This window comes from Acanthopagrus latus, chromosome 19 (assembly GCF_904848185.1).
Source record: "Acanthopagrus latus isolate v.2019 chromosome 19, fAcaLat1.1, whole genome shotgun sequence".
Classification (NCBI taxonomy): Eukaryota; Metazoa; Chordata; class Actinopteri; order Spariformes; family Sparidae; genus Acanthopagrus; species Acanthopagrus latus.
The window spans coordinates 3,176,232-3,201,666 of record NC_051057.1 but is presented as its reverse complement, the minus strand read 5'-3'; the positions used below and the strand labels follow the sequence as shown (position 1 = coordinate 3,201,666).

Below are 25,435 nucleotides of genomic sequence, written 5' to 3'. Positions count from 1 at the left end.
GTAATGCCATTAATTGAAGTCAAATCTATCAGATGAAAGATGGACAGAAGAATGAATTGATTTTAGATGTTCTTATACTGTTCTAATGTTAACATGTTGAAACTGTACCAGTGAATGGAGCATCTTCTTCCAGTATGGCTGGACATGTGATTGTGTTTGTGACAACAGTGTGCAGGCCTCCACAACTGAAGAATGTAAGGCTTTATTCAAAACACACCCTTTTCTTTATAAACCAAATAACAGTGGACTGTTTTACATGAAAGCCAATGCTATAAATACAGCTGGGGAATACAGAGAGGAAACAATGTGAAAATATGGAAGCCTGGCTTCAAAATAGAGTCAGCTTGGGTTTTGTCATCCATACATGTGAACAGCCATCATGCTCAGCATTATAAGAAAAAACAATCTCGTCTTTAAATGTAGTGAAAACATTGAAGGAATACCAGTGGGACAAACTGTGGTTGGGTGCATGAATACAGACAGACCACAGAGGGAAATCAGCCTATTGTGTACGGCTTAACACAGGAATTCCTTTCACATGGATCATCGGCACAGTTTCAGTCCAGGAATTTAAAACACTGTAATGCAACAGTTCCACCTGACGCTACACCATTGATCCACAATGTTATCACTACTTCAGTGTTGCATCATTAAGACATCTTTAAAAAAATTGGGAATTAAAAAGAATACTCCTCAGTTATAAAATATTTTCATCGCTGTATCTCATTACTCTACGCTAACACAAGTTCTTACAACCTTTGCTGCTCAGACCAAAGAGTCTAGGTGCTGAAGGAAAGCACCTAGGCAACATCTCATTTTATGCTTCAAGAGAAGAAAAAGACTAGTGAGGATAGCAAAAAAAAATTGCTCTGTTGTGTAATTGATAAAATACACTTGTTAATACTGCTCTGAAGGTGAAGGTCTCCACTAATAGTCAATGCCTTGATCATTGTAAGTGGTGCTGTAGTCATCATGGTAACCTCCATGGTATTCGTCCTCCTGGAACTCGGCCTGATAGTCACTGTCGCTGATCTCTGAGCCGTTGGTGCCGGTGCCCTGGCTGCCGTTAGTGTGGATGACTGGCTCTGTTGGGGGTGCACAGTATTTGGGGTCGTAGACCTGTCTACCCAGACCATACACACTCATACCCCTTTGAGACGCCACTTTGTTGGTGCCCATCTGGAGGGAGATGGTGGAGTTGTCCAGCGGCTGCAGTGCCACCTTCTGGTCATAGATGTCCCTGCGGGTACCGGGGGCCGACATGCCTGCCTGGAGGGAACCACAATAGAGTAGAAACTTACAACATGATAAAGGACAGATACATACTCTCATCTTGTATTTGATTTTCTCTTCTGATTGGACAAATTAAGGATGTCCTTGATCCATCAGTAAGGATCAAGGACATCTGTCACTGACATTGGGTAATGTCACATTATTGCACAACAATAGAATGCATTTACAGTGTCAGTTTACATCTTGTTATCTCATTGCCGCATGGTCAAATCATAACATTTACCCAGTTTGGCTTTTATGTGTCCAGGCACCATCAAACTCTCCTAATAACCACCTTCACTAACCCCCTGATGTTACCAAAGTGCTCAAGCCTATTCATATCATTACTGTTATCATTATTATTATACTATTTATAATACTTAGTCAAATGGTAAATGGACTGTATTTTATAGCAGTTTTATCGACCACTGAAAGCACCCACTGACACACACACTGATAAGGACACACAGGGTGCACTGTTTTAAGTGTGTGTAGAGAAGGACACAAACCACTGATTAATCCCAAAAAGACATTCCGTCCTATATATTTTCATACATTTAATAATAAATAAATTTCTTTATCATGCTAAATCCATTTCTTTCTATTAATGTTATCTTTGACTAAACACACAATATGATGATACTGTGACCCAACAGGCTGCATGACATATTTTCATGACTGAATTGAAAGCACAAAGTTATGAGCACTGTATGTATGCATTTTCTAAGGGGCCCTACTCACATCCATGGCTATTCATCCTATCACTTTGTGTGCGTTCCTTTGTTGGACCCTGTATGCGTTGTGCTGTACAGTATGTGCAGTCTATGTTCTTTAATGGTATGTCTGGCAATATCAGTCATTCACTGGATATATTAGTTCAGATATGATTCACCTGTTGGTATCCTGATTATACATTTTCCTACAAAGTAAGCTTCTGTTATACCCATATATTTAAAAATAAAAGTTCAAACTAAGCCAATGCCTCATGCACTCAATGATCTGACAGTCCTGCAGTGTCCATTAAGACTACTGTTGTAGGTTCGGTCATCAGTACCATCTCGAAAAACCCATCGGCCACAGTCAAGTTCTCACCAACGCTGCAGATGAATATTGCCTCCTGAGCAGCGTACGTAACGTCCATGCTGTCATCAATAGCAACCAAAAATGCAATAAATGACATAACTTTGTCCATAAGTTGCCAGTCCACATCACCAGCAAGCTCTGAAATCCTTTCTGCCACAGTGTTTCTTGTCAGGCCGATGTTGGCAAAAGCCTGTCACTTCTCAGCAGCAAACATTTCTGCCACCTTTGGCATGGATCTCCTCACAAACTTGCCATCTAAATATGGCTTTGAGGCAGATGCTATTTTGTTAGCGATAAGGTAGTTAGCTTTCACAGCAGCGCTGCTCACCTCTCCACTATGAATAAAAAGAGAGTGCTGTTTCTTCAAACCGGCCAGTGGATTAATAGGTGGACACCAGATGTAAATGTCATGATGTGTACCACTATGCCTATTTAGGATCTGCAGTGCGGGCGTGCTGTGTGAACTGACACACTGGTGCGGATTTTTGCCGGAGCTGCTTGGTGACACATGCGGAGAACAGGCGAGACTTTGCCGCAGAGATAATGCAGAGTTTCTGTGGGAAAAGGGCTGATGTGTCAGGGTGAGAGGGTTTTTAACACAGCACCCCCCGTTGGACAGACAGAAGAAGCGCAGTTCATTGTGAAATAGAATATACTCCCCCCACCCCCTTAATATTCACACTTCACACAAATGATCCTCAGAGCTGGATTATACTGCCTGGTTGGCTGTATCCTGCGCATGGGTGGTATGTTTGACATACCTGTATTCAACATTTGTATGCCAATTCTTGAGTGTGTTTTGTGAGGTTACAGTGACCTTCACCTTTGGCCACCAAATCAATTCAATCTTGAGTCATAGTGGCCATTTTACTACATTTGTAGAAACTCTCTCAATGCATTTTGGAGATATTGAGTCCTCAACAATGGGACAGATGGACAGACATCCCAAAAAACACAATGCATCCAGCCACGGCTTTCACCGACGTGACAAGGTATGAACACGTGGCTTTGTCATGCAGCTTTGGGACACAGTTCCATGTTTTCAATGCTAGTTGCCATATATATAAAAACATATATAAAAGATGAAATCTTTGTTAGTCAGCAAGTTAAGTACTACTGGGTCTGGAATTTGTTCAGAATGAAACGATCCGCTAATAGCTGCATTAGAAAAGGAATGGGTGTGTGTTAACCTGGCTGGCTCCCTTGTTGGTTCCCATCTGCAGGCTGATGGTGGTCTGGTCGTAGGGTTTGTCAGTCTGAGTTTTTGGATCATACAGGTGTCTTCTTGTTCCATAAGCAGTCATTCCAGCTTGGCTGGCACACTTGTTTGTCCCCATCTGAGAACAAATAGCCACAATAGGAACTCAATCACATATCTCAGATTAACCTATTTGAAATAATCTTTAAATGAACTGTCAACATTCAAATTGGGTTATTGAAACTACAGTTTAAGTGTATCCACTTTGAAGGAACTGTTTTTTTTTTTTTTCCATTTTAAAAGGCAGCCATGTATCACACTATTAAATGTGTAAGTCTCTCTAAGTCTTTGAACAGCTTCAAAAAGGTCCAAAACCATAAAAGCATTACCCTAGTCGGACCTTTACTGGGGAGTTTCAGAGTCCAATTATTTTTTCACTGCATGAGAAATAAAACTCTAGGGAAAATGCTGAAAGTGTATGTTTCTCAGGTACTAAAGCCACAATATTTACAGCAAAGCTACAAACGAAACATCAGCCTATAGATCAGTTCATGTGTTTGCATTAATGACCACTTCATCATCTGTTCACAGTTACCTGCAGTCCAATGACACACTGACCAGCCTTGATCTTGTCATCATCAAAATGCCGAGCTTGTTTGTCTGCGTATTTCACCCCAATATCGATCTTTGTGTCCATACCTTTGGTCTTTGCCTAACAGAGAGGATATACTGGTCAAAGGAATGATGTGACATTCCACTCATTTCCAATAACAATAGGAGATGTGTTCCTAAGTAGACAGTGATGGTCTGTAGACCACTGTGTGTTCACTCACCATGCTTGCCAGTGCGAGCAGTGTGGTCTGGACTTGAGTCATGTTCCCATTTTCAAACAGGTCATTGGCCTCAAAGATGTCATTGGGCTTTAGGCCATAGGCCAGGATAGCTTTGATGAAATTCCCAAGGTTTTCCAGCTGCAGAGAGCAACAGAAAAAAAGAGGAAAAAAGGAGTGATGGGTGCTGGGGACAGGGACTCAAACAAACTAGGGGGAAGCAATAACAGCACAAGTAAAGCTTTAGTAAAAAGAAGTGAAAGTTTGGAGCATGAATGAGGCCACTTTATCTCAGAGCCTGATGCACTGTGACCAGTCTAAAAGGAGCTGAAGGTCATTTTTTATGAAGCTTCTGAAGACTTCTGACTCACTTGACTTTCTTCCATCAGCAGACAATATGCTTCCCGCTTCAGAACAAGTCTTACCTTGTGCCAGTTCAGCTGTGAAAGGTTGGTTTTCTTTACTGAGCCAGGCTGCAGCTTATTAATCAGTCTAAGAGAGAAAAGGAAAATACAAAATGTATAAGAACAAAATGTGATTTACAAACCTGATTCCAAATAATGTGTGCAACATGAATGAAAACAGAATGTAATCATTTACAAAGTTACTGTGTTGACCAACTAAAGTTGACGTGTTGTTGTAGTAATATCCATTTACAATCACATGTTAAACAAAGTGGTGAACCTTGCACCCAACTTGTCTTGTGAATGACTGAGACTTTTATATGACGGAACTTTCATTAGGGATTGGAATCACAATAAAATACCTTGCCTTGATAACGAGGCATCACTATACAGCTATTCCCCAATAATCAATTTGTTGCAAGACAATCATCTAACTCTGTGTCATATCTGTCAAACTACAAGTGACAAAATACCACTTAAAAGGCAAAGATTAGTAAATGTGTGTTTAGTCACGGCATTGTTGGGTCGCTTTTGCAAAATTAACATTAACTCAAATTAAACAATGTCTTTGTCACACTCTGTCCAAGTGTGCCATTATTCGAATGTAATACAGCCACAAAATGGCGACAGACCAAACTGTCAAAAAGTGTTTCTGGAGTTAAACAATGCCAGCGTAGAAAGTTAGCCTATTTTTCCTTGTGTGTCCCATTCATCATCACAAATGTGCCAGAACAGTGGGAAGCAGCATATCATATACCTCATCAGAATATATCCAGAGACATTAAACCTGATTTAAAAAAGTTTAAATCAATAAAATTTTGAATTCAAATGTTACTTTTATAATATTTTTTAACTTCATTCCCTCTTTCAAACTCAGCACCAACTGAACAATGTTCAAGCAGTGATTGACAGAGACGAAGGAAAGACATTTGCAAGACATCCAACACACATCAGAGCCTCGCACCTGAAAAGCAGAGCAAATTAAGTCTTTAAGCGCATGAGACTGTTTGTTGTAGTTTGCCTTGTGATCCAGCAGAGTGTGGTCTAAAACGTGACCTATGGCCCTAGTGATCAGTAAACCTAGCTCAGGTTAATGTCATGTTGTTTTGCTATGAAAATGGAGGACAATAGCGAGCAGAGTCATTCTGAGCAAACAGTAACGACACCGAGAAATCTGAGAGGCAGTTGGCCGAAATATTTTGGGCTCCACACCGTAGCAGACAACGTCACAAATCGTGGACTCACCTGCTGGCTTACCACCACAGGTGTACAACCTCGTTTGACTGCATATTATTTGGTACACTTGGTTTCAGCAAGTCCCCTGCCAGAAGTTCGTTAAAATGCCATCACTAACAAGATAGAAGGTAAGGCAAGGCAGGAAACAATAGGTTAATACAACTGTTAAAATTTGTGAAATGGGAGAGAATGGGAAGACTGTGATGTCAGGGGGGCGGTAAAGTTAATAAAGTACCAAAATTATAAAAGGAAAGTTCGTCCCAGCTTGATTTTAAGAAAAAGTGACAGACCAGGTTACAGGGACATTGTACATTAATAACATCTCTTTAAATGTACCAGAAAGAAGAGGATCAGACAGGACAGAAAAACAGAAAGGAGAAACAGAAAGGCAAGGCAAGCCAGTGTGCATGCATTAAGGTGGACAATTAAAGCAACACTATGTAATGTAGGCACACTCCTAAAGCCATTCTGAGGCATGATAGTTGACTCTCATTCTCAGGTCGTCATATATACCATATATGCTGTATATAAGCACACATTTACCAAAATCCATTAAGTAAATTAGATAAGAGATAGAAAGATAGTAAATAAATTGTCTTTGCAATGTTTTCAGTTCAGTATACATAGGTATAGCTCATCCTGTTTTGTTGTATTTGTTTTTCCAGGCATCCAAACTTTTTTGGAATGGGGTTGTATCACCTATAGAGGTGAGATTTTATAACAAGTCCTGCACTCACAGACACACACACATTTACATTTATCAGATGCTTTTGTCCAAAGCCACTTACAGTAATTCATACATACATTCATACACTGATGGCGGTGACCTGCATATCAGGAGCAGTTCTGGGTTCAGTATCTTGCCCACTTCAACATGCAACATGCATACCAGGGGAATCGAACCAGAGACCCCCCCCCACACACACACACACACTTACTCGCAAAGGATGACACCATCCTTCAAGCCTTTCTGAAAGTTTTCTCCGATAGACATTCCAGTTTCCTCTTCAATCCAGAAGCGGAGCTCCTCCTCCTTTTGTTGGTCATATTTCTGAGCAATCTGAAAGATAAAACATCGTGTATGTCTAAAATCCATGCATTTTGATAAGAACAAATAAGTTTAAGCTGCTCAAGACCACCTTGCCAGTCAAAACCTCTGTATGATAATGACAGGTAAGTGGAGTCCACAAAACCACATGAGAGAAACCACCTGATAGCAAGACAGATGATAGGAGCATGGTTTCAACCAAGTATAGCACATACTGACATACAGATAAGAGACCTGCGGCAATAACAGCTGGACTTACCTGACCCCATTACACTAACTGGTTCACACAGAGCACATTATGAAAATCTGAATAATCAAACACTTTCACAGGCTGTCATAGAAGCTGTTTTTGAGACTAATGGGCACTGACATGACCTAAAATAAATGTCTAAACTCAGTTACAAGTCTTACCAATTCTCTGCTGCCCCAAGTATAACTCATTTGAAACTTGTTATGTGTATTTCTTTTAAAACACTAGAAACATGGAATAAAAACAATAAAGAAGCAAACTGCTCAACTTTGTTCCCTCTTGTCAATTGCCTTCTGGATGAACTTGAGTTACCATAACTAAATTTACTTGCATATTTAAGTTTTCTCCCTAATTCTGAAAACGACACATTAACATGGCTAATGAAAAAATGTATTCCAGTAACATCTTGCTGTGCATAATCTGTGGTGCGTTCAACCACCTTTTTGAAAAGGTTGGCATTGCAATATTTGTGCATATCCAAAATCTTGTTGAGTGTTTCACCTGCTGGCTGACATTCACCAACTTTGACCAAAAAGTTGAGGTATATTTCATCAACTGCAGCAATGGAACCAACCCAGCTATAAGTTTAAAACTTTTATGGATGAATATATAGATTGATGGCTTTCAAAGAATACCATCACTGTCTGTGAACTCGTACATGTATAAGAATTAGTCTCTTAGATATTTGGAGAAAGGCCGTCAACAACATACACCAATATGCCACAATGTAAAAATAACAACTGACAGGCAATGTAACACTGATTATCTCGTTACAACGCAATATTCTGCAAGAAAAACCTGGGTCCTGGCACCTACAGGACACCACTTGACACGCACCATCCTTTAACACTGTTGCAGATCAAGTCCATCCCCTCATGGCAGCTGCACTCCCCGATTGCAGTCATAGGGCCTAAAAGTCCCAGATCCCAGTCCAATCGAACATATGTCCAATATACAAGACCCAAAGGATAAAGTACAGACGTCCTGTTGCCAGACACAACAGATGTTTTGATGGAGCTAGTTATTTTGTAAAACCAAAATGGATCTTTATCAAACAAACAGAGGAAAGAGGACATTATAACAGCAAATTAACAAACAATAAGTAAAAGGACACTCACTGACAATCATTATCATGAAAACAGCTCGGCTTAAGACCTTTATACACTGTTGGTAGCAGGCAACAATGTCATAGCATATTTGGCTGATCAACCTAGCTAATGTTAACATCATATTAATTGATTACAGGAGGCGCTGTGTAGCATTTAACTTACTACCATCCTCAGATCAGACACTACTCCCAGTTCCTCAAAAAAGCCACTGAGAATGTGTTCCAAATGGAGACCCATTGCAAAGTTGAAGTTCACATCTTTACTAATCATATCAGAGCTGGAAGCTGTGTAATTTCAGAATTTATGAGAGACATTTTGTGTGTGTGGGTTTTAATAACACAGGGGAACCCCTAGTGAGATGACAAAGAGCTGCAGGGATTAAAGGAAAGGCATTATTCTCTCTTCACTTCTCCCAGCAGTCATTTTTGAAGAAGTACTCTACAAAGAATTCAGTCATTGGAGGGAAAAAAGGTAATTATCTTTATAGAACTATTAAACCAAACTTCTGAGGGAAAAAAAACCTTGAAGATTACAATTTAAGCCTGGTACAAGTTAAAACCAGACAACCTATACCCATTTCATCTCTGTGACCACCCTTTGCCTTCAAAACAGCATAAATCCTTCTAGATACACTTGCAAACAGATTTTAAAAGGAACTCGGCCAGTAGGTTGTTTCAAACATCTTGGAGAACTAACCACAGATCTTCCGTGGAAGTAGTCTTCCTCAAATCCTTCTACATCTTCATGTGATTCCAGACAGACCTGGTGTCGAGACCAGGGCCTGTGGAAGCCATACCATCACTTACAGGACCTCATGTTCTTCTTTACAATAGGGGCCAATCATACGCCTCCCTGATAGTATTGCACGATGGATAACTATCTGCCTGTGTTTCTCAGCAATGAGGACACCATTAATCCTGACCAAATCTCAAATTCCCTTTGCAGAAATGCAGCCCCAAACTTGCAAGGAACCTCCATCATGCTTCACTGTTGCCTACAGACACTCATTATTGTACCACTCTCCAGCCCTTCTGTCACAAACCGGGCCGCACAGCCATGACAAAGCAAGGAGGTGCCCATATGATACAATTAACTAATTATTTATTGAAGGAAAAGAAACTTAAAAAAGTAACCTGAACCTGAATGATGGCGTGTGTAGTCAGTGGAATCAGTGGTGTAGGTGAATGCATGAGTGGAGAAGTGTGTGTGTAATAACATATAAGGGCCAATTTCAATTAATACAGGGGGGGAAGGGAGAACAGGTTCCTACTCCATCACTGGAGCCCGAGACAGTGCATCCGCCACCACATTATCACGGCCTTTAATGTGTCGGCTGTCCAGATTACAAGACAGCAGGAACAGCGACCATCTAATCAATCCGCAAAGAATGTAAAAAAGTTAGTGGATTGTGGTCTGTGTAGACCACAACAGGTGCCATACCAGACTCCGCAAGGGCCTCCTTCTCAACCACGGAGTAGTTAATCTGGTGTCGGTTAAACTTCTTAGAAAAAAAAACTAACTGGTCTATCAACTCCCTGCTCATCTGCCATCATCAACACCGCTCCTGCTCCTACATGGCTTGCATCAACCTCTAAAACAAAAGAACAGTCAAAATGGGGTGCAGCCAGCACTGGTGCAGAACACAGAAGACACCTGACATTACTAAAAGCCTCCTGGCACTCTTTTGACCAAACAAACTGAGCCCTGGCCTTCAGCAAGTCAGTGAGTGGTGCCACCACAGATGAAAAGTTCCTACAGAAGCACAGTTAATATCCAACCAGCCCCAGAAATCTCATGAGCTCTTTTTCGTCATAGGCTGTAGAAATTTCTCAATTGCTAACACTTTGGCATGCACAGGAGCCACCTGCCCCTGTCCCACCACCCGACCCAGGTAAGTCACAGTAGCACGAGCCAACTCACACTTAGCTAGGTTTATTGTGAGCTTCGCCTCGGCCAGCCGATCAAGCAGTGCCCTAGCCCGCTGCATGCAAGAACACCAAGAGTCACTGTAGACCACCAAATCGTCGAAATAAACTGCACACCCAGCCAGCCCAGCCACCACACGATTCATAAGGCGTTGAAACGTGGCTGGTGCCTTCCGCAACCCAAATGGCATCACCTGATAAGAATACAGCCCAGAAGGAGTGATAAAAGCTGCCACTTCTTGCGCACGACAAGGGCACCTGCCAGTGGCCCTTCAGCAGATCAAATTTAGTGACGTATCTGGCAGCACCGACCTGGTCTACACAATCCTCCGTGCGAGGCAGTGGAAAGGAGTCTGGCTTTGTCACCTTGTTAACCTTCCTGAAATCGGAGCAAAACCTAGATGTTCCATCACTCTTAGGCACTAAAAGGCAAATAGAAGCCCAGCTTGAAAAGGAAGGCACAACAATGTTATTTTCAAGCATAGAGTTTACCTACAAATATCTACGCTTTGATAAACTCTAGGGACGGCACGTCACCAAACAACCCAGGGTATTTCAAAATCAGCTCCTCAAATTTCAGAGCGTGTGCTTCTGGCAAATGGCCAACCAACCCTTTAAGATTCTTCAAGGTCTCTTAATTTTTCAACCGGCCCGACATGCCTAGACCCGTTGACATAGTCAATTAAGTTAGTGAGTGGATCTGACCCCTTTCATCCATCCTTAAACACAGACAGTGGACCCCGTATGTATGACCAAACACCAAATCATTTGGGCTAAACCCTGTGCTTTCTTGCACTACCTCCCATGCAGCTAAAAGCAACCAGGGGAGCCCATCTTCCAAGTCACCATCAAGCTCAGTACAGTACGCCCGTAAAAGTGATTAAGTGTTTGATGAAAGCATTCCAGAGTGCCTTGACTCTGAGCGTGATAAGCTGAAGACTGGTTGTGCCCAATTCCAAGGCCCAACAGGTGTGAGGAAAAGTTTGATCCCTGGTCACTTTGGATCACTCTAGGGATACCAAAAACTGAAACAAACTGTGTCAGGGCTCTAACCACAGCTTTTGCTGTAATGGTACGCTGGTATGGTAATGGTAAACTGCTGGGTACCTGGTGCTCTGACACATAACTGACAGCAAATATTTACAACCAGACCTGGCCTTGGGCAACGGCCCCACACAATCAATGAGAAAGTACTCAAATGGCTGACTGATAGCTGGAATTGGCTGCAGTGGAGCTGGTTTAATGACCTTATTTGGCTTCCCAGTTAGCTGACAAGTACTACAGTTTTTAATGTGAAGAGAAACATCCTTTCAAAGTCATGGTCACAGGAAATGACGCAAAATCCTGTCATAGGTTTTACGGACACCCAGGTGCCATGACCCATCATGGGCCAACTTTAACACCAAACCACAACATTTGAATGGAACAACCACTTGAAAGTTGGGATCCCCAACAAACTCCTCCCCATGGGGCATCAACTTTCTCACTAAGATCCCATCCTGGAGAAAGTACCCGCTGGCAACACTTTTCAGCTCACGGGGTGTCAGCAGAGACCCAAACATCAGCTCTCTGTTCACTCTGCAGTTCACTGTGGGATACAGACAAAGGAAAATCAGGCAAAAATGGCAAAACAGTATCACTCTTCCCATCTACTCCCTTGGACTCAGCACGACTCATTGCCCGCGTAACTACACATGCAGAAAAAACTTGCGGAAAGTGCAACGCATTTTCATCAGGATGTTCTGGCCCTGAAGGAGAGAGAGAGACTACTGGAAGGCACCCTACACTTTCAGGCAGTTTTTCCCCTGAAGCAGAGAGAGAGAGACTGCTTGAGGTGGTGAATACTTAGCCCAAACACGACTGCCTGCCAGATCGTTGCCCAGGATTATATCGACCCCCTCTATTGGCAATGCTGGTCTCACACCCATCGGAACCTCACCCTGCACCAATTCACAGTCCAAGTTCATCTTATGCTCTGGGAAAAGCACTACATCCAAGCCCATTCCTCGCATAAGGATCTTGTCACCACTATCAGTCTTTTCAGAGAAACACAAAACGGATTCTAAAACATATGAATCAAAAGCACCCGTGTCCCTCAAAATCTTAACAGGCACTTGAATGTCACTGCCAACCAGTAATACGAACCGATCTGAGATGAAAGGCAGATAGGACCCATCAATGGCACCAGTCAGGCCAGATTCCCCCAAGTCATGTTGCCACGCCCCCACATCCACAGGGCCTGAAACACTCGCAGCCAGGGCAACTGGTTTTACATGCCGGCCTCCGGCATGCTGTTTCTTAGCTTTTAGCATTGGCAGTCCGACTACCAATGGCCTGCCTCACGGCAATAGTTACACACATCCTCTTCCTTCTGAGGTGCTGCCCGGAACCCCCTACCTGAGGAAACGCCAAAACGAACAGGTGATCTACCACCCTCACTTTGCCCAACAGCCATCAAGGCTGGAACTTTATACAATACCACTACTAGTACATTTCCATGATTCTCGATACTTATTCAATACCATGATTTAAGAAAAAAAAAACCATTAGGCTACTTTATTTAATAAATAACTCGGTGGCGCACACCGAGCAGCTGGAGCGGCTCGAGGATCGGCCGCGTTCACATAAACGGACCGCGAGCTCGACTGTAGCCGCACCGAGACCCAGTGCGGGCTCTGGCCCGCATGTAACGTCCACATCGGTCCCAACAGGACTCGACACGGCGCACGCTGAGGGCAAAGTTTCACGGTACCGAAAAAAAAGGTTCTTATCGGCTCTAGTGACAACCTTCAATTTTTTTTTCAGAACTGTTTCTGACAGTTCTGTGCTGATGGCACTACTGGACATCATCTTTCCGTTTCTTTGTGCTTCTATAAAAGAGCTTGAACAGCACATTTAGAAACCTTAATCTGCTTTAAAAATCTTTGTCTGGGAGAGTCCTTGCTGATGCAGTGTAACTACCTTGTGTCTTGTTGATGTGCTCAGTCTTGACCTGTGACATGAAACTGGTAGCAGAGTTTGGCTGTTCCTCACCCAGTTTTTAGCCTACAAACACAGCTCTCTCTGTTTCAGTTAATGACTGTGTTTCAGCAATTGATGATCATTAGCACCTGTCTGGTATAATTGGTTGATAATACACCTGTCCTATTTTTGAAAGCATTCTTAGGTTACAGCAATTTTGCACACCTGCCTAAAACTTTTGCACAGTATTAGATAAAAGAAAAGCAGAAAAGCCTCCCTGGAACCACATAATGTCTACAATTTTAGCATGATAAATGACTTGCATGATTTCTTACTTTTTCAAAATGTTAGCAATGAATTCAGTTATTTAGGTCAGAATCTGGTGCATGCCTGTGCTTTGAATGGTCAGTGACATGTCATTTGAATTACTGGGTATCCCTGTAATATTTGTTCTTAATGTCTTGTGAAGGAGCATGTTATTTCATGAAACACACTAATACAATTACACAAATCAATTAAAAAATAAGTTTTTACAATATCCACTGTCAGTATGTGTTTTACCATTCTGATGTTAATGTGTTGTGCTTGTGTTTTTCTCGCGGTTGGTTTGTAAAAGCGATACAGCAGATTTTCAGTCGTATTTGCCCTGTTATACACAGTAAGTACTTTGAACAGCTATTGCAGTGTCACTGGGATCGTAGGTAGTGCAGACAGGCTGTCTGGTGCTGCAATAGAAGGGCTGCCCAGCAGCCAATACTGTGGATAACTGGCCTGTCCTCTTTACCTAATGAGCCCAGGAGCACTCTTGCAGCATAGAGCAACTACTGAGGATGAAAGGTCCCAAGAGGTGCAGCTGAAGACCGGGACAGACGTCAGTCACTGAACTTCCCCCCGGAAACTGGAAGTACAACAGTAATTGTATTTTGACTATTACTGTAATGGTTTTCACTACGATGCTAACATTACAAAGTCATCCACCATGAATGTGTGATCGATGTATTTGACTGGCTACCAGTGTGCTTTGTCAGATGAAGTCTTATTGATGCAAAAGGAAACACAGACCCTGCATTTTTCTTCGACATGCTGGGGCTAAAGTTAGCCCCAGCATGACTTTCTAACACTGACAATCCAACATTTACTTATGTACCGATTGGCTATGAAAGCGAAACGGTTTAATCTCACAAAAACATCTTTAAATTTTTGTGTGCATGACACCATGCATGCTTTTGAATGGAGATTATGTGTTGTGAGCCTCACTCGTACAGTCCAGAATTTTGAGACTCAAAAAGAAAAAAGGATATTGCTTTTCTATACAAGACCATCTATGAAGACAGGCACAACAAACATCAAATGGAGGCTGCTATATGTGTCAGCATTCTGGAGATAAACAACAACTTCAGGATGATAATCATTCCTGTAAGTTGTAATTGTGTTACTGATAGTTAGGGGGTGTGGGTAATAACAGGGGTGTAGGGGTTTCTACTTTTTCAGTTTCAACATTCTTTTTTTGTAAAAATACATTTTCTTTAATCCTTTTTTAAAAAGATAGGGGTATTCTACAAGAACTTCATAAGTCAAACAAGTTCAAGAAATATTCAGCAAAAATAAAGATTCCAGAGTTCAGCCAAACATACAACTCTTTCAGTGATTCGACAATAATAGAAGTTCAGGTTCTCAAATCATTGAATGTGTTCAATCTATGTGTTTATTCACTGTTTTGGTGTTATCAAGATCTCAGGTCAGGTTATTGGTAGATTGCTTTGCAACATGGCTACTTTGACGTTAATTGAATTATGCTTCACACAGACTCAGGGTCTTTACATGCAACTAACCATCTTCTCTTATCAAAGAAACAAGTGGAGACCCTCCATCTTGGATCTATTGTCTAAGAATTTCTGATTCTGATTTTGATTCTGATTGGCATACTCTGACTAGTCTGATAACTGCACAGGTCCTTCGCTCAAGTAAATACAGAGATATGTCCCACAAAGCAACATTACAGGACCAAACACAAGTAACTCAGTAACTGTAACTGTCCTTGGCAACTTACATGAGGAAAAAGATACCACAGCTGTAAGTGGAGAAGCGTCCGTCTGCGTCTGTCACCGGCAAAAATACTTCACTCACCGAGTGTATGTGATGATAAATAAATCAGCGCGACCGTCAGCCCTCCACACCAAGACTTCAGGGAACTTTCTCACAGCCTCCGTCCCCGCGAGGAAGTCAAACAGCGTCCTGTTTACTGATGGTTATTATGTAATTATGTAACTTAGCGGGAAAAACGTAACTTCGCCACTTTCCAGGATGTTTGGTGGGCCAGGATCTCAATCACTACACATTATAACAGCATCCATATGATTATAAACTGTCCATGTCAGAACATGATGTGTACCATCACGCCTCTTTGGGAGCCGCAGCACCGGCTTTCTGTGTGAATTACATGGCGGTATCAGAATCAGACTCAGAATCAGAATCAGAATCAGAAAAAGCTTTATTGCCAAGTACGATTTTACACATACGAGGAATTTGTTGTGGTGATGTTGGTGCATGCATCAAATAACTATTAAGTGAAAATATAACAAATTAACAATATATTTAAAGAATAGAAAATATAACAACTTAACAATAACTATTTTAAAAAGTAGAAAATATAACTATACAATATAAATATATATATACACAATCTGTTTTTTGGGTAAACTGTATGGCAGAGATGCTTTACTCTGTGAATCACCATCGGTAGAGAATTGACAAACCACTACTCTGGAGATAGTGCAGAGATGCTGTGTAAAACGGGCTAGTAGTGCTCTGGTGTTACGTTACGGTGAAGATGGCTAGAATAGACATGGCAGTTCATGACTTCATCTGCGGATGTCAAGATGAGCAACTGGAAAGCTGCTGAGATCCGGGAGATGCAGCGTCTCCTCGGTCTCTGTAGCTGTCAGCTTGTTGTTGTAGCGGCAAGCTATTAACAGTCACTGCTTTCAAATTAAAAGCCCCCACTAGGAACCCAGTTCTAAATTCCAATGGGGTGCAATGTAAAGCTCTTATTTTGAAGACAAATTCGACCTGCTTCCTGTTAGCTGTCTGTTGCTTGGGGCAGCTAACGTGAGGTGCTCAGCTGCACGCTTCCTTTAATAGCGGGGGTTTAACATCAGCATGTGTTTGACTGAGGAGGTGAGAATATGGGCCATGAGTCTATAATTAAGCAAATCTATCAAGTGTCGCCACATTTCTTCCGATGCATATGTTGAACGTCACTGTTCACGGCCAACTTGGTGCCTCACGTCACATCACATGTTTATGCCAACACCAGTGGAGGCTTTTTTGGAAAGAAGGAAGATTAAACCTCCCTTTTAGATAGACAGGGCGGCAGAGTGCAGCCTTTACCTTGCAGCAAATGTGCCGCCTTTTCCATCTAAAAGGGGCGAGTAATTCCTCTGTCAACCAGTAGAACATGCTGGGAACACCTGATTATGCATGAAAAATAAAAAATACCGTCATATACCGTCATATACCTTGATTTACATTTTTGGTCATATCGCCCAAGCACTACAAACTATAATACTAAAATGTACAAAAATGAGATAAATCTCCATAACAAACAAAACAAAAACAGCAGCCAACAACGGTGAATTAAATGAGACTCACAGTTATGTAACCCATTAAGCAGTGGTCTGTCTCTCTGTCTGCCTGACAAGATAATTTGGATCACTACTCTTCAAATCAAGATGACGGATGAAGATTAGGTTTCAGCATTACAATTATTTGGATATAACTGTTCCATCAATGTTATGCAATACATTAGTGCCTCATTAGTCGGTCCCTACAGACTGTGGCCTGATGTCCTTGAGTGGAATGAGCTGACATATCAGGTTTCTCCTTTTGTACACAGATCTAATATAATCTTTGACAAACTTTTGTCTTCCCAACACGAAAACTTACTTTATGATCACTGAAACACACAAAGACCAAACACCCCACACATTAAAACTTATTTCCACAACCATATCAACCAGATGTCACACTGATCCAACTGAAGTGCTAATTGTGATTACAGCTGGGTAGCAATCCCAATATCCCGCCATCAGTTGATGGTAGATGGACTTACATGGATCGAAATGTAGAAATGAACAGGGCACATACGGTACACACATTATGGGAATGTTCCAGGGTTTCTTCCCTCTGGAGAAATGTTCTGGACTATGACTATGGACATGAATAATTAACAATGGGATTAACAATAGTTCTGCAGAACTTTTTGGTCTGGTAAAGAAACTTGTAACCAAATAACTGTCTTTCCTCTGTCTGACTATGTCTGTCAAATGACCTGCCTGCATTGTTTGTTTGTCCTTCCTGATGTTGGACACTTTTTTATTAAACATTCAGCAAAAACTTATAATTATTAAAAACAAGAATGAATTAGCAGATAACAGCTGAACATAGAATAGATGGTTACAAAACAGACTGTGTGTTTGTGTAAGAGATGCAACAAATACAGACGCATGTTTGACTGTGTGTACGCATGTGTGTGGAAATAAGAATGTTTCCCATCTTTGATACGTAATGAAATGATTTAAGTTTGCAGGCCCATTCATCTCGACTTCAAATGCATTTAGCATCAGCTTTCAACTGCCAGCATTCATAACTGCAAGTACTTTAGAACTTGCATTCTCCAGTTACTAATATCATAACACAGCAGTGATGTGAAAATTTAATGAAAATGAGACATGATTTTGATATTTATTTTGGGTAAACAAATTTATATACAATCTTTTTTGGTTAGATTAGTTGATATAAAACAAACAAACAAACAAAAAATCGTGTTAGAAGCAGCCCTACACTGTGTTTTACCCAGAACCATGCGGAGACAGGGTTAAGTTTAGTCCTCATCGCTGGTAGTACCTCGGAGTTGTCAGCTAAGAGTTTAAGTGTTACAGTTTGATAACCCTGACCAGTCAGTGTTGAGTGTGATGTGGTTTGGGAAAGCGGTTCTTAAGAAAGCCAGAGGCCACGCAATCAGCCCTTTCTGGACAGGCCTGACACTGCACGAGATTATACATATCTTTCTTTTTCATTTTTTTTTTTGTTTCTGCAAAACATAGTGCAGAGGAAGAGACGCAACTTGTATCTGAAACATCTACTACCCAGGCTAGAGGAACACTGGGATGTCAAGTGAGCAAAGTGAAAAGAGAAATGTAGAGGGCTGAAGGCCTGGTGGATGGGGTGCTCATCGAGGGGTTTTTGCTGAAGAATTTACGGAATGTGATGTATGCAGCTTTCAAGAAGAGCATGGACTACTGATCACACTTCATGCAATGGAACCCAGATGGGCCCCTGTCTGTCCTCCGCCTTTTGTTTATGTACACTGCCTGAAAGAGGGGGTTTCACTGCATTGACCAGTGCAACTGTAAAATAAAACCAGAGCCATTGCTCCTTGCAGTACAGTTTCCTCCAAATGGAAAACAAGAATTCTGTCAGGCAAATGTATCCAGCTTGAAGACATTTGTGAAGGAACAACAAAACACAAATGTGGACATACTACTCCACTACACTGGGTGTCTGTGTAATTGACTGTGTTAACATGCAGATATTTGAGGATGTGTTTGTCTGGGAGGACAAAATTCAACCGATGACTTTTGTTTGAACTTTGTTTATCACCATCACTGACTCCGTTTCTAAGTACAATGTATTCAGTTCTTTGGAAAAAAGACAATATTCCTACTAAGTGTTTACATAGTATTCCCATTAACATGCAGCCGTGCCCTTACATGTTGTTAATTATGTTAAAATATGGATGTGTTCAAATAAGCTTGTTCTAAGAATTCCAGTGGATTTGTTCGATCATATTCTCATTCGTTTTTTAACCACCCTTTTGAAAAGGTCTGAATTGTGATAGTTGCTCATATTCACAAGCCTGTTGACAAGTCTTTTATAATGTTTTAAAAGGAGGTGTGTTGCTAAATCCAACCAGAAATGTGGGCCATGAACAGTTTCTGTACCCAGCCATGCAAACTGTTGGCTGGATAACACATAGAGTGCAGCATTTGTACTTGTACTTGTAACATCAAGTAAGGCTAATAATATAACTTAAGAGACAAAAATTTCAGTTTTACTCAAATTAGGGTGATGTAAAAATGAGTACACCCCACTGAAAGTCTCTGGAGCAAGCAATACAGCAATACAAGCAAACTAGGATGACTATTTCCCATGACACAATACAGCGTACACTGAAGAGGAATGGCATGCATGGGTGCCGTCCCCAACGGAAGCCTCTCCTAAAGCCCAGGCACAAAAAAGCCCACCTAAAATTTACCAGTGCCCATGCTGACAAAGATGAAGACTACTGGAACTCTATACTTTGGAGTGATGAGACCAAGATAAATGTTTTTGGAACTGATGGCTTCAAAACTGTATGACATCGCAACAGTGAGGAATACAAAGAAAACTGCATGGCGCCTACAGTGAAACATGGTGGTGGCAGTGTCTTTATGTAGGGTTGCATGAGTGCTGCTGGTGTCGGGGAGCTGCGTTTCATTAATGGCATCATGAATTCACAGATGAATTGCTCTATACTGAAAGAAAAGATGCTACCATCACTCCGTGCCCTTGGTCGTCGTGCACTTTTCCAACATGAAAATGATCCTAAACACACATCTAAGGCCACTGTTGGATGTCTGAAGAAGAACAGGGTGAAAGTGATTCAGTGGCCGAGTATGTCTCCTGATCTGAACCCAATTGAACACCTATGGGGAATTCTGAAGAGACAAGTTGAGCATCACTCTCCATCCAGCATCCAGTCACTAAAAGAGATCATTCTTAAAGAACAGAAAAAGATTGATGTAGCAAAATGTTTCCAACTTGTTCATTCCATGTCTAGAAGACTCGGTGCTGTCACTAAAAATCATGGAGGCCATACAAATGACTAGATTTAGTAGTTTTCGTTGTGGGGTGTACTCATTTTTGCATCACCCTTATATGAGTAAAACTGAAAAATGTACAATCTAAGTTATGTTATTGACCTTACTTAAATATACTTAAATATACTTACTCAGTTATTTAATTAGGCCGATAATATAGTGAACTTTTAATCTCCTGTGATTTTACTGAAGGACAAATGTCCAGAGAACACTACAGTTACCTTCAGTAGTTCAGCCAGAGCAACAACAACCTGCAAATCAATACAAACAATTATCCTCTGCAATTAGCATAGGCTTTCAGGACAATAAGTTTAAAAACTACAGTAAAACAGAGGATTTTGGTAGCATCCTCTAATCTCTGTGCTCAAAGACAGAGAGCTAACCACTCAAAGTGCCAGCTCTACTCCTGAAAGTTCAGATGAGTCACTTCCTGTTCAGAGAATATTTTCCACAGTGACCTTACACACGCTTAAGTTTTAAATGGGATAACCACAAACAGGCAATCATTCTGTATCACTTTGCATCACTCTTCTACTTCTTTTCCAGTTTGTATTTGTGGTTTTGTCTGATATGTGGAGCTTAAAGCGAGGAAAATGTCTTTGCCTGCAGTGTGTTAGGAGGTTAGGAGAAAGAATGAAGGGAAGGGGGCTCAGCACAAGCTTTTACGAGCGCTCGGTTTAGAAACAAGAAAAGAATTCTGCAAGTTTCTGGCATCGAGTGCCAATCTGCTCTCTGTCTCCTCCAGTTTCCTCTACCCAGGCACATCTCTGTTTATTTGGGACACGACAGTCAACTACAGTACTGTTCTCTGCTGTACATTTCAAGGTCTACTTCTTTACTTCAGTATTTGCATTTTCTACAACTTTACTACATCTGAGAGGCACATATTGTACTTTTACTTCACTACATTTGTCAGACAGCTAACAGCATCTTACTGGTTACTTTTCAGTTGAACATTTTTCATACGCGTGCATTGTTTTCATTGGACAGGAAGTATGAAGAATCTCTAGATGTCTTGATTTTTATTGTTTGTGATGCAGTGACTCTTTACTTGTAAAAGTGAAGTTTTATTGTTAAACTTTTTATGAACACAAAGCACTTGCATCTTCATCTTCAGCTTGCAGAAAGGCTCAGACTATAAGTGCCTCTTTTCCTTAAAAGGAAAAAAGATATTAGGATTGTAAATGAATACAATTTAAAATGTTTGTCAGGTTCAAACTGATTGTTTTGTTTGTCCCTGTGTAAGAATTACAACAGTTTGTTCCGGCCTCTAACAAGGTTTTTCAGCCAGCATTACAACAATGTTTGTTTCTTCAGCAAGTGGTGACCAGTTTGTGGAAAAAAAACAAAAAAAAAGCGTAAAACTAATGTTGACAATGTTAATGTTAACTAGCTCGTGTTAGCGACTTTAACATTTGCTAGGCAGCATTGTATGCTAGCAGGTGCAACGTTAATGTTTGCTTGCTACCATTACGACATTAATGGATGCAACAAACTGGCAATTACTTGAGGGGCCCGATTATTCTAACAACAGCAATGTTGTGATGTGAATGCAGTGAAAGGGAGCTGGAACGACACATTTTGTGGCTGATTGTTATCAATAACACCATTAAAGGGGCTCTGTGGAACAGCAACTCCCCCCAATGCAGGATTTTTATCTTTAGTGAAGTATTTTCACTGTGTGGAAATAGTACTCTTACTTAGAAGTAAAGGAACTGAATACTTCTTCCGTCATTAGCCGCGCCAAAGGCTCGCCAAATTCTCTGCCTTTGTTTGTTCACACAGAACCAAGCAGCTCTGGTGTAAAGCAGCACCAGTGTGACAATTCATACAGCATTCCAGCGCTGTGGATCCAAAAGAGGTGTGGTGGTACACATCATGATGACGATGTCTGCATGATTTTTTTCTTTGTTTTTCCTCTGGTTTCCGCCTGTTAATCTCAATATGTATTTGCCGATTTATAATCATGTGGATGCAGTTATACTGCGTTGTGATTGAGATCCTGACCAGATCATCTGCTGCTACCATCCAGTCTGCTTAGAACTAGCAGGTACTACATAGTTAGGGAATTCAAAGCATGTACTGTACTGGTAAGTTGCCTGATCACCGCAAAACAATGAAAAATCAAACAGCACAGCAGCTAAATGCAAAACTTTTTCACATGTATTTTTTTTAATAGTACATGGCAAAGCAGCACACTGTGTGAACAAGTGTGGCAGCAAATGCCAATCTAATCCAGTGAACCTCCTTTAGCTACATAGCTAGTAGCAAGCTAACGTTAACATTAGATAGCTGATGCCAACTGTCCACAGGGTCTGAGGTTAACTTTCATTACCAAGTGACTGACCTATCCTGGTGTGTTTTCTGGTGGCTGACAAATGTTGACGTGGTTGATCCAGCATCCTTTTCATTCAGCAAACATTGTATTTGGTGATTTGTTTGTTTGTGCCTTTTGTAGTTCCTTAAGGCAAATCTTCTGACAAATGGGACAGCAGCAGTGGTTGCTGTGCTTGCTATCGTGGTGTTGTTGTCATCTGAGTCCACATGCACCAGATGCACAAGGTGAGAGAATCTACACTTCAATTCATCAGGGATCCAGTCCACTGAGGGTCCTACTTAAGTGCGACTCGAGTTCAAGTTGCAAACTCAACGAGTCTCCATCTCTGCTTGGTGGTCGCCTAGAGCGCTACATGCTAGAGGGGCGCCACGAACTTGACAGGGAAGCTCTGCACCGGTTCTGATGTTTTTCATCCTTTAAGGCCCCCACACACCGCCCAGACGTCCAACTGCCTTATCCCACCACTCTCCGATCACTGTTGCCTCTTGTCTGACCTGTTCAGCTGAACAGTTGCATTGAAACACGGCGGTTCTACGTGCTGCTTGCTGCACAGCAGCATGTACATTCTGCATTTGCACGAAATGCAATAAGTGGATGGTGCTTGTGCTGTGAGTTGTAAACGAGAGGCTTATGCACGCAACTGTCTTTACTTTCGATCAAAACTAAACTGAACTATTTCAGATAAAAACAGCTGCATACTAAACATGCAGCGAGGCATTACCAAACGAACACAGATTAATTCGTCCTAAACGGACATGACAACTAGTCTCCTGCCAGTACTGCAAAACATGAAAACGGGGAATGACGGAACGGAGTGCGTAGAAAAACAAAGCGCACGCAGTATTCTGCCCCTCACACAGCGCTGATTCGCTAGCACACCGCCAATCAGAACGGCCATTCAGCTGGCACACAACCAATCAGAGAATCCGATGGCTCAGACGTCCGATGGCCCTCTTCCTCAGACTTAGCATGCTCAATCGGAGCCGCAGCGGCTCCGAAAGCTTCCGACGCAGCTGAACACACCAAACATATCTGTTCCCGACCTCGTCCGAGTCTCTCCAAACGCTTCAGGCGTCCAGCGGTTGGGCCGGTGTGTTCCTGCCTTTAGACATTTCCTACAACAACAGTCTTTAACAACTCAATAGACAATGGTTTTTTTTATGTTTCTTTAATATGAAGTTTTGGAGAATGACATTTGGATCAGAAATTTTAATATTTCAATATTATTGGGGTAACAATTCAAACTTAGAATTCTTTATTTTTAAAATATTGCGCTCTAATCATAATTTCACAGTATGTTCATTCAAGACATTAAAAAAAATCTCAGTGGTAAAACTGACAGATTTTGCAGTCAGCCCTCCTGTCACGTGACTTTCTATAACCATTAGTTTAATAATGACAGCCTGTATGATCCCACCGCTGCTACGTGGCAATCTGAGAGTAAAACCGCACAACCTATTTACACCCAGACCACAGAGTGAGCGGATCAATAGACAGTCTGGGCCTGTATCCTGCAGCCAGGGGCCACCGCACGGCCCCGGCTGGAGCACGGCTCCTCTCTGCAAAAAAAAAAAACTATCATCTCGATTTTCACTTTTTTTTTTTATCACGATCATTAGATTCTGAACTAGACTCGGGTGCAAACAAAACCACGACGTCGAGAACAGCCCGAACTGTGTGACCGCTGCGCTCCCGTGATCCAGCCCGTTAACAAAGAGGAACGCAAGGAAAGTTAGTTTCCCCATCAGTGACACGGTGACGGCCGGGTGTACAGCGGACACCCTGAAACTGAGCTGCCAGTTCGCAGACGAAGCCTGCGCACGGTAACGGTTTGCTGCAGGCTCCAACAACCCCCCCAGGAACAAGAGCCCTGCCCGGCTACAATCTCAGCTGCTTCGAGGTCCTTTGTTGATGTCACAAACCGAGTCAGAAGTGGACGGGACCGCGGTCATTCTCCCGACCGCAGCGCATTCTCATAGTTGACTGTTTAACACTGGGCTGGGAAAAAAAAAAAGTTCCACAAATTGGGGAAAGTTCGGCAGCTTAGCTGTAAACCGAGCGGACCTGGCCGTGCTGGAACAGCCTGGCGTTCGACGTGTTGCTTTTGTCCATCGACCGAGAGGCGGCGGCGGTCCCTGCGAACACCCCGACACACAGCAGCCGCCGCTGCTGCTGCTGCTGCTGCTGCTCGCTAACGTTTCGACCAGTCTGAGAGCAGTTCGCCCGCAGAGACACACGGCCACAGACACGACACGAACACTTACTTTGCTTCTCACTTCGGCCGACAGTCCGTAGGCTGGTCCCTTATTAAAATGTGTCATTTTGTCGTTTTTTTGCACGTCAACCCAGATGGATATCCTCTGGACGATGCAGCGCGGTGGAGCACTCCTCTCAACGGGCGGCTGCTTTTAAACCTCCGTATTCCGAGACTCCTCACAGGACAGGACGGGACCACAGACTTCTCAACCTGCAGGACACACACACACACACACACGCACACAAACACACTCGGACTGCAAACAAAAATGTCGTCAAACCGTTAATGGAGCCAAAGAGCCAATCAGAGCAGCGTGGATACTCCCTCCCTCTCCGAACGCTCTTCAAGTATGTCTACAGCAGCAGCTCCTGAACTTGAACACCGATGCGAGTGTGACTGTTGCTGATGGCGACATGAAGTTATCGCCACCTTAACTGACAAATATCCTCTAGACACCAGTGAAATGAGGAGGGTCTCACTGAGCGCCATGGTTATCTGTATCACTGGGGGTTTAGACAGAACAGCCCCCCTTTGGTTCAATCAAACACAATCCAATACCAAGTCAAACACATTTAAATCCACTGAAAACCTTTTCTTTGGATCT

General features: G+C 42.1%; 1 protein-coding gene across 1 annotated transcript; it reads right to left on the bottom strand.

The window, feature by feature from the left end:
- Nucleotides 1–183: 183 nt before the first annotated feature.
- On the bottom strand, nucleotides 184–25,074 carry cnn3a (calponin 3, acidic a). Its single transcript, XM_037079567.1, has 7 exons — nucleotides 24,839–25,074; nucleotides 6,962–7,083; nucleotides 4,809–4,875; nucleotides 4,387–4,524; nucleotides 4,149–4,265; nucleotides 3,546–3,692; nucleotides 184–1,269 (listed from the first exon to the last, which is right to left on the bottom strand). Exons 1-7 carry the CDS (start codon nucleotides 24,893–24,895, stop codon nucleotides 928–930), a joined length of 990 nt encoding a protein of 329 aa, XP_036935462.1. The 5' UTR covers nucleotides 24,896–25,074; the 3' UTR covers nucleotides 184–927.
- Nucleotides 25,075–25,435: the final 361 nt, after the last annotated feature.

What these genes read in the sequence shown, in the direction of transcription:
- cnn3a (XM_037079567.1), bottom strand. Translation starts at nt 24,895, where the DNA reads ATGACACATTTTAATAAGGGACCAGCCTACGGACTGTCGGCCGAAGTG. An exon ending in CGGCCGAAGTGAGAAGCAAA is followed by an intron (nt 7,084 to 24,838) that starts GTAAGTGTTCGT and finishes TTTATCTTTCAG; the next exon opens with ATTGCTCAGAAATATGACCA. An exon ending in GATGGTGTCATCCTTTGCGA is followed by an intron (nt 4,876 to 6,961) that starts GTAAGTGTGTGT and finishes TTTCTCTCTTAG; the next exon opens with ACTGATTAATAAGCTGCAGC.